We start from the raw sequence: 10,188 nt of genomic DNA, 5'->3' as shown, positions 1-10,188 counted from the left end.
TATAAAAATAAAAACTGTGTGTTGGAGCATCAAAATAGTAACCATGTACAGTATATGACTGTTTTTAATCAGATGAAGATTGAAGCTATTACATTTCAAATCAAATGTTATAAATTAGTTCAAGAATGCAGCTGAGCTCTCATTTAATTAGAAATGTCCATGTTTAAATCATGAGGTACAGTAGCTGCCAATGAGGCAAAAGGGCAAGGGAAGGGAGAAATACTGGGTCCAGACCCTCCGATTGTCAACTGTCTCCTACGCAAGCTGAACATCTGGGAAGGACTAGTCCTGATGTAATGGAGAACTTCATGTACTAGCTAATTTGAGATTTAATATAATTGAACATAATTGTTTTGAAGACAATTAAAATCATTATTCTGGTTTGAACAATCCTGAACTCTTCGATTTTTTGCATGAAACAGATTCTCCCTCATTCAGGACTTTATTTTTTTTTTTTTAACTCTTTCTTGGATGAAAAGTAAATGAATTTGGAGACCTGGAAAAGAACACACAGACTCTCAGGTCACATGGAAATGCAACTCAAAGTCTGAGGTACTCTTTTGGAAGCAAGGCTTACTCCCTGTTTCTACTGAAGAATGTAGCCCTGTTGGAGCCCAGATCTACTCCAGTGGAATTAGACAATTCATTATTAACTAAAAATGAAACAACGTCACAGAGGTATTTCTGAGGGACAGAGAAAAGAACCATTATCTTTAGGCCCACTTTTCCCCAAAGGGTATGAGCTGCTATATCTCATAATGAACCATGGTGGAAGCTGGACAGTCTAGGCAAAAAGGTCCCTCTTTTCTGCCAATTTGCCTAATGCCAGAACACCTCAAGTGACATGGCTAAATTTTCCAAATTAAATTTACCCCTGGGGCTGAAATCAAGCATGTGACAGTTTAGTTCTAAAGAAATTCTTCAAGAGAGTTACACACAGGGGAAAAAAGAAATAAATAATCAGAAGGGGAAAGGGGTAGGAGTTAACATTTAAGTGGTTTTTTTCAACCTCATCATTACCCTTGCTCAAGAAAATAGGACACAGATGGGCAAAACACACCATGGTTCTGCCCTAAAGAATCGAAAGAACTTATTAGAAACTACTGTTGCTCCCTCTGTGCTTTGCTGTGAACATGTAAAGGAGGAAAGTGATGGATTGCCCATTCAGACAGCACTTAGTGCTGCATGGTGTCATGGGATGGGATATGGAAGGGTAACTCAGAAAGACCCAGTGCACCCTTGGAGCATATGAAAGCTTGTTGTTAACACAATTCTCCAAGGTTGACTCTTCCCAGGGCATTGAGGAGTGATGATATTGTCACCAACAGTTCTGATTTGTAAGAATGGTTTCCAGTAAGGAGTAACATACTACCCAGACTTCCTCTTACTTCTGGCCACAGCTCCACACTCTTCCACTCCTACCCCAGAGAGAGGGTAAATGGGGATCAGGTCCACAGCACCCAGACAAGGGTGGATCCCCTCTTGAACCTCCATATCGACAGATTGGAAGGCCTCCAAGCAGGCAGCCAAAACAGAATCACCTTCAAATTGTTCAAAAAATAAATGAGTAAATAAAACTTCCAATTTCACCTAGAATAGCAGCAATAAATTCAGTTGCGTTATTCTTGTAGTCCTTTTGTAATCTCTATGGGAGAGTTTTTGTTTGTTTGTTTATTTTTGGTTTTTGAGTCACACCTAGCAGTGCTCAGGGGTTACTCCTGGCTCTATCCTCAGAAATCACTCCTGGCAGGCTCAGGGGACCATATGGGATGCCAGGATTCGAACCATCAACCTTCTGATTGCAAGGCAAAAGCCTTACCTCCATGCTATCTCTCCAGCCCCGGGAGAGTTTTTTAACCAAAAATAAAAGTTCCACCATTTCTACTCACTCCACCTTCCAGGAATTTTATCCTACTTCGTCAGCTCTTCATTCCCCAGTAAAATTGCCGTATTTTCCGGCGTATAAGACGACCTCCTAATTTTACAGTTAAAACATACTTTAGGCCTATATTTGCTGTATAAGACAGAATGCTCCTGTGCTGCAACTGTATCTTCCACAGTGAGCCAATCACAACAAGCAAAGGTCCAAAGGTTATACTGTAATAGACGTCCTCTCTGACTCTGGCCAATCTGAGCAGGCTTTTTACAGTGTAGATTCAGGTACAAAACACTGTATAATTTGCATGCATAAAAAGCCTGCTTGAATTGGCTGAGTTAGAGAGGTGGTCCGAGCAGACTGGCAGTGATTGGTGCAGGATCGAGTTGGAAAATTCGTTTTGTGGCAATATTCAGACAATTTTCGTTTAGCAGCATATTGAAACATTAAGACGACCCCCAATTTTTGGTTGACTTTTTTTTGTTTCAAAAGTCGTCTTACACGCTGGGAAATACGGTATGTGATGTTTATTTATGTTAAGTCACTTTGTCATTTTGTTACAATTGGCTACTCCAATTTTCCTAATGCTACAAAATTAACTTGATAAAATTTCTTGTTGCTATCAGGATGATATTAAAGTAGAACCAATATAAAAGCACATTTAAATTAGTTTTGTTTTTATCTATTAGCTTGTCATTGAATTAATTTATTGTTAATATATTAACATTTAAAACCTATTTATATGATAGACATCTAAGAGTTTCATATTATCATGAACTATATATTTTTTAAATATCTTTATTTAAGCACCATGACTACAAACATGTTTGTGGTTGGGTTTTAGTTTAGTTTACTTTTTAGAACATTCCCTTTACCAATGCAACATCCCCACTATTAATGCTCCCCAACTCCCTCCTCCCCCACCCTTTGCCTGTATTCGAGACAGGCATTCTATTTCTCTCACTTCCTACCATTGTCATGTCATGTCACCAACATAGATGAAAGTTGTATATATAATGGTTAACATTTAAGGGAATCAATTCTATTTTTGCTATGAGTTATTAGTCAGTGATTAGTTCTCCAAATAAACATACCTTACCAGGGAAGATAATTTGTTAAACTTAAATGAAGTTTACTTCACAATAATTTATAACCCTTTGAAGCAATGCCAAATAATACAATTTTTTTTCTTTTCTAGATTTTGGGCCACAACCAGATATGTTCAGGCTTACTCCTGGTTCTGTGTTCAGGAATCACTCTTGGCAGGTTTGGGGAATCCAATGTGGTGGTAGAGATTGAACCCAGTCAGCTGCATGCAAAGCAAGCCCTTCCTGCTGTATTATCACTATGGCCCCCATCAAGTTTTAAATAATTATTCTCCTTTCAATTCAAGTTGTCTCATTAAATCTTACTACAATCTTATAAAAGAGTGCAAATATCACTTCAACTCATGCACAAACTCAATATTTCAGACTCACAACTCAAACCGCCATCACTTGACATGTTCTGCTCCATACCAATTTACCAGTGAAAATCAGAACTGACTTTAATACTATTATTCAGAGATTAAAATTTGAAGATTTTGTTTAAACTCTATAGGATCTGTGAAAAAATTAGAACAGAAAAATGATACTAAATCTTGGGGCTCAAAGTTCATTTTAATAAACAAGAAATAAGAAATGTTTCAATGTTCAAAAATAATGAAATTCTATTTTGCAGTAATCTATGCAATGGGGATTGGGTTATTCAGATTTACCCAGGAAATCAACTATGTAGGAGAGGGAGATAGATACACTGGTGATAAGTGGCACTGGAATTATGCCTATAAAAAATAATTATTAATAGCATGAGAAGCCAAAACGATTTTTTAATTTTGGAGCTAAAAAGAACATTCAAGTCTACTTTTAAAAATTATACATATATGTTTGAGAAGAAAGAAAACATACCTAATTCATCAACAGAAGCAGCTATTGTAATCACCGATCTGTTGTAGTCTTGATCAGAAAATATATTGAGCACAGATACTTCAGGATGTTTCTGACCTGTAAAGAAAACAACATCTAGGATCCAGAAAGATAGGACAGTGGTTAAGGCCTTGCATGATAATGACCCCAGTTTAATTCCTAACACCACAGATGGCCCTCCAGGCAATGTCAAAAATGAGTGCTTAGCATGGAGGAGCCAGAAATAATCCCTGAGCATAGCCATCTGTGGCCCCTACATCCCTTTCAAAAGAAAAGAAGACATAGCAAGAATATTTTTCTATGATGAAATCGTAATAGTTTATTTATTCTGATACAACTTATTTAATCAAAATTGGGGGGTTCAAGCAAGTACTGTCAGGAGTAAATCCCAAGAATCACCAGGTATGGCCCCGCCCCCCCCCAAAAAAATTGGGGGATGAATCTTTAAAGGGGCACTGACTAATCATGACATTCCATGGTAGACTGTGCTCTTTTTCATAGCATTTCACTCTCTAGGAAGATCATCAACTCAGGCATTGATCTGTGGTGTCTGATACCTACTCTTAGGCATCAGAGTAGGCATATTCTGTCAAAGTTCTCTGAACATCTTTGGCATCTCCTTTCAGTGACTAAGTCCTATCACTCAATTCTGCTCCTTAATCAATTGCATCAAAGACTGGACAATTCTTCCTTCCCAAACCCAGAGATCAAAATAATGTGAACCAAAATTTGACATTTGGTGAAGCAAAGACAGGGTCAAGGAGAGCCAACAGCAGAGCTTTGTGGCACACCTGCACCTGTCTGATGGAAAACCCTCTGGTCTCCCTTCCAGGGGCTATCAGCGACCTTCAGATGTTAACAACTTCCAGCTTTCAGCGGCTTGTGACTCACTTGAGTATGTAACCTGGAGAAAACTCCACACCATTGTAGAGCAACCACACAGAATCCCAAAGTTATTTTTGAAGTTTACAAGCCTGGTTCAAGGTCCTTAAAAGCCTCCCTGAAGCCTACAAAAGCAAATTCAAAGTGAAGGACAAAACTTTTCAGGCCTTCATTAAACTTTTAGCTCGGCTATTATACCTTTGTGGCCCTGTCCCCTGGCAGATTTACCACTAATCTTCCAGGGAAAAGGAAAAACAAGTTACAGGCACCAATTACTCAGCCTATAGCAGCCCTATACACTATTAATTTTAATCATGTCAAAGATAAAAATATGTCACTCACTCACAGCCAAATTGGCATCAAAAGAGCCTTGCTCTGGTGGAGGTCTAAAATCTCAAACTCTGGTTTCTTTACCAAAGTAAGAACTTGGAAGCCAGTTAAGTGTTTTCACATTGCCTAATTAGAGAAAATATAGGTGATACAGTTTTATTCCACCCACTTAAAAATAAATGCCTTTAAAAACATTTGTAAAATACTGGGCCATTTTCCTAACTAGTGCCACCTTCCCTTCATACTTAAACCGAAGACATAGCTAACAAGATCATATTATTTCATTTATTTTTTTAAATATACTCCAGCTTCTGGAAGAAAAAAAATGATATGACTTTCTTTTCTTCCCAAATCTTTTTATTCTTTGTTTCTTGCGATTCAAGAGAATCCAATGCTGAAAGAATGAAATACTTACCGGCAATTTCTTAAGCATGCATACAAGAAAAAAAATTGCTGTTGTTGGCAGGAGAAGCTGTCGGTATGACTCTCAGCAGAAGTAAATTGTTTGGTATTTGTAATGGAGCATAAGAGCTATAATTCCATTTGAGCTGCTGCCACTGATCCACTGATAAGCTGAGACCCAGGCATTGATCAGTGTGTGGTCTCCCCCAAAGTTTCTCTGTCGCTTAAGTCACTGAGACAGGTAACCCAGTCCTGGTAACCCGTTAGATGAACTACTGTCAGACAGAGGCCTAAGGTGGCTACTGTGACAAAGAAAACATCAAAGCACCACTGCGGACTTAGTTCAGCCCTGTCTTACCAGTGATTATCAACAATTGGTCATAGACATGTATGACTTCTCTTAAGTCACAAGCCAGAAACTTAAATGTGCCTCTTGTTGGAAATGAGCTAGAGGCAAAGTCTTGACCATGAGAAGTGGTAACCAAATCAAAATCGATCATCAGAAACAAAAAGCTGGGGCCCAAGAGATAGCACAGTGGTAGGGTGTTTGCCTTGTACACAGCCGATCCAGAACAGTGGTTCAAATCCTGGCATCTCATATGGTTCCCTGAGCCAGCCAGGAGTGACTTCTGAGCGCAGAGCCAGGACTAACCCCTGAGCACCACAAGGTGTGACCCAAAAATCAGAAGAAAAAGAAAAGAAAGAAAGAAAGAAAGAAAAGAAAGAAAAAGAAAAGAAAGACAAAAAGCCATTGTCTCCAAAGCTTCACTAGTGCTCAAAGGTTGCCCGCAATGTTGTGGATTTAATAACAAAACACTTCTATATTAATGATTCTAAGACTGTCTATAGACCAGGGTGTGTGTGTGTGTGTGTGTGTGTGTGTGTGTGTGTGTGTGTGTGTGTGTGTGTGTATTTCACTAAAACAAATAACATCTAGAACTGTGTGAACTCACATTAACATTTTAACAAAGATTTAAAATAAAAGTTTTAAATAAAATAAAAGAAAGAAGAGTAATATCTCTGACAATCAGTACCAGTCCAGAGAATAAAAAAGGAGTGTATTCTAGTCTTCTGAATTGCTCTGTGATCTTATGCACATCACTTAGATATAATTGCTTAAGAGTCTTTATACAGAGAAAATGGAAGTAGCAATAATAATGCTGTAATGATAGCATGGGCTGTGCTGGCAGGAGCGCTTGGAAAAGTAGTTGGCATTTGGCAAGTTGATTCTTTACTTAAATGACTGGACAGCAAAAAAGCCAATTGTACAATTCCATGCATTCTATTAATGACCTAATAATTGTTCCAAGAGGGAGTCACTGAATCCATACGTGAAGCTGCGTCCTTGAGAGCCTGTCACTATCCTGAACTATTATCCTGAACAGTTATCCTACATAACTGAGCACTGACACTCCTCATAAGGATGGTGTAGACAAGAGGGCAGAAGAGGTGTAGCAGAGCCTCTGTGCCCATTCGCATATTATGGAGCCCTAAGATGCTATCCTAGACCCCAAAGAAGGTGGGAGAAAGGCAAGAACAGAGTATGACAAGTGCCCTAGAGATACTGGCTGCAGAACAAGAAGATTACCATCTCATCCAAACACTGCCTTGCTCCTTCCCTTGCCTGTTCTTACCATTTTTCTCAAGTAAAGCTGCCCGTGCTATGTTCTCAACAATGTGTTTCCTTCTGGCTTCTGAAATGTTTAGTAAACAGGCAGCCAAACGAAGTCCCAGTCTAGAGGAAGACATTTTTCTAAAAAAGAAAAGTGATTCTTAATTAATCTTGTTCTCTCTGGTTCATACATTTCCTTTTTCATATTCGTTAACCATTAAGAAAAAAAAAAAAAAACAGCAACTATCTTATAGTTCTTTTGGAAACCAGACAGTCAGATAGGAACACTTTGCTATTTCATTCCTAGAATACACTTACAGGACAGAATTCTCAGGTTGCCTCAAAAAGAAACCAAGCCTATGTGGCCCTGCATGTATGTCCTATAAACATAGTCTCACTGGACAAGATCATGTTCCTGAGCTTGAATTGGCATTTAAATGAAATGTGCTCGTTAAGGCCTGTTATTCCCTTTTAAGTACCCTCTGCTTTAGCTAATGCCTGTTTTCAAGGTCTGTAAGACTTAACAAATAGTCATGATCTTTCTGTTAAATGAGACTTAATGGGAAGATGCAGAAAAGAGAAATCAGGAAAAGTTAATAACTTTGCTTTTCTAAAAAACACTTGTCCTGTAGCAAGAAAAAATCAAAAGTATTTCTAAGTACCATAACTTGTCCCAAATAAGAAAAAACTACTCCAGAGTCTCATTTGGGTACTTTAAATGGGAACTATCCCACTAAGATTGTACTTTGATCTCTTAAGTTTCCAAATCCATTTTAAATCACAGGACTCTGTACCCTGAACTAAAAATGAACATCCACTTTAATATGGTAACTGAAAATTACCCCCAAAAGATCACCAATTGTTATCAGACATGGAAGAAAATACATCAATTTGGGGTATTGAGTCCATTCTGTTGTGTTTTCTGGAATGGCATCTTTCAATTTACCCACCTCAATGGCATTTCAATGAACTAAAGATATTCAAATAGCTCAAAAATACTAGGAAAATATCTTTCCCTTTTAAGATCAGACCATGGTATTTTGGGTCCTTTAAAAGGCCTAACTAAAAATTAAGTATTCACTCAACAAGTATTGGAAAAGGATAGATTGGTGGGGAGAGGAGAAATATTGCAGTGAACCACGTACAACTTCTGAAATCAAAGTTCAATTTCTGGTTAAGCAAAATTGTGCGGGGGTGAGGAGTAAAACTGGTGCCTAAATACAAAGGCCTCAGAATTCAGATCCTGCCTAAGTATTATTGTTCCTTAGCCCAATCGTACCCTAAAAGTAAAAGAATTCACAGCCAGTTCCAATCCATAGGAAGGTTTTCAGGTTGTGAGCATCATCTCACAAGGGAAAATTCACTAGAACACACTCATGAGGCACTTCCAGATATTAATAACGTTGTTAAAATAAAGCAGTTCAGACCTCTCTCGTTTTAATTTTTTATGTAAACAAAAAATTGCTTTACACAAGGGGTGTGGGCGGCTTCTGGCTTTCATTTGTTTTCTGTGTGTTTATGTAGCTTAATTGTCTCATCAGGCACTTTCCCAACATAATTATGCTTTTTAACAAATGGTGTTTATGGCAACCCCTAACAGTGCAAAAGAAAGGATTAGTTTCATCCTCTCGTTCCACATTTTGATTCCCTGTGGACAGCTGAATCACGCAGAGATGGTGCTAGAAAAGACTACCTTCACAGCAAAAGCTAAAATCAGAGACGCCACCACCAGACTTTGGGGGGTGTGGGGGAAAGGGAATGTTTGGAGGGAGGGACACAGGTTTGTTAGCATAAAGGGCCAAAGGCGGTCTCGCCCTCCACGTCCGAGCAAGCGACCCAGAACCGCAAACCCATCCACCCCCCAGGGCGCACCTGCCCCATCACCGTCTGACTGTCCCCCGCTATAGCGCGATCCAGGTCGCCCATCTGTCCCCAGCACAGCCCAATCGCACCCTGCTCCACCTACTTCCGGGAAGCACCCCCAGGGTGGGCCCCCAAGGGGTGCGAGAGCTCGGCCCGCCGCCCTGAGCGCACCGGCCGCGGCCGCACGTACCCCGCTAGCACGTCTCGGGCCGCGTCGAGGGCGGGCGGCTGCGGCTCCGCGCCCGGAGCTCCAAAGCTCTGTCGGGCCGGTTGGTTCCAGGGTTCCAGAGTGGGGTTCCACGCTCCGGGTCCACGATGGGCCACGTGGGCCGAAGGGTAGCCCCAAGGGGCCTGTGCACGTCCCCAGGCACCGTCCTAGGGACCCTGCGGGACTAGGAGCCGCGCCACTCCGGACCCCGCTGCAGTTTTTACCGCTTGCACCGGGTAAAAAGTCCAGCCGAGCTCCGGGACGGGCAAAGGACTCGGTTGGCTTCCGCCACGGGCTCCGCCTCCCCGGCGCCCCGGGATCCCCAAGTCGGCCAGCGGCCGCCAGAGGCCGCTCCGCTATGTGGTGCCGGCCCCAGCCCCGGCGGCCCCGGGAAGCCCCAAGAGCTGCTTTCAGCGTCGCCTTCGCGGCTCCATCTCGGAACTGGACCACTAACTTTTGTGAACGAACGAGTTTTAGTCCAGAAGTTATTATCACCTTAGGATGAGTGGATCATCTGGATCCACTCGAAACTGACGGATCAGACACCAGAAGAGGGGTCCTGGCCCTGCTTAGAAACACATCTCCTCCCGCCTGGGACAAGTTCCCTACCGAAACACTCAGTGCCCAGGAGGAGCACTTTTGAGAATGACCTGGACTCACCCCGAGACAAAAACAGGGTTTGCACATGCCCATAATGCTAGTCAATATGAACCAGGCCCTAAGCATTTACACTCTTGCTTTTTTTTTTTCCAAGCCAATGAACCCTGACAACACTTTACTCTTCCAAAAGAATTCAGAACCTGTATTTTTTTTTTTTAATGTAGCAAGGATTAAATGTCACCATTTTGATCCACATTTCGGAAGGCGAAACAATCACTAACTAACTACTTCGGTAGAATTAAATTAATTTTTAATCTATTTTCTATTTTCTAATTATACTTTTTAAACACAGATTTGAGGAAATTAACATTTATGTGGACATTTGGTTTCTAGCCTAATGTGGCATAAAAATAAGTAACATAATGAGTGTTAAAAAAAATCAGGTTCACGA

General features: G+C 40.7%; 1 protein-coding gene across 2 annotated transcripts in view; it reads right to left on the bottom strand.

Annotated features, from left to right (window-relative positions):
- The window catches only part of FTCDNL1 (formiminotransferase cyclodeaminase N-terminal like), a 42,675-nt gene extending 33,285 nt beyond the window's left edge, over positions 1-9,390 (bottom strand). Inside the window, exons 1-4 of one of the 2 annotated variants that reach the window (XM_049773283.1) lie at positions 9,120-9,390; positions 7,089-7,207; positions 3,823-3,918; positions 1,389-1,541 (exon numbers count right to left, since the gene is read on the bottom strand). In XM_049773283.1, the coding sequence (XP_049629240.1) occupies positions 1,389-1,541; positions 3,823-3,918; positions 7,089-7,203 (364 nt within the window). In that variant the 5' untranslated portion in view covers positions 7,204-7,207; positions 9,120-9,390. The remainder of the gene's footprint in view (positions 1-1,388; positions 1,542-3,822; positions 3,919-7,088; positions 7,208-9,119) is intronic. The other variant, XM_049773284.1, reaches the window with a different exon arrangement.
- Positions 9,391-10,188: the final 798 nt, after the last annotated feature.

This window comes from Suncus etruscus, chromosome 5 (genome assembly GCF_024139225.1).
Source record: "Suncus etruscus isolate mSunEtr1 chromosome 5, mSunEtr1.pri.cur, whole genome shotgun sequence".
Lineage (NCBI taxonomy): Eukaryota > Metazoa > Chordata > Mammalia > Eulipotyphla > Soricidae > Suncus > Suncus etruscus.
The sequence above is the reverse complement of the archived record's forward strand: the minus strand, read 5'-3'. Positions and strand labels throughout refer to the sequence as shown.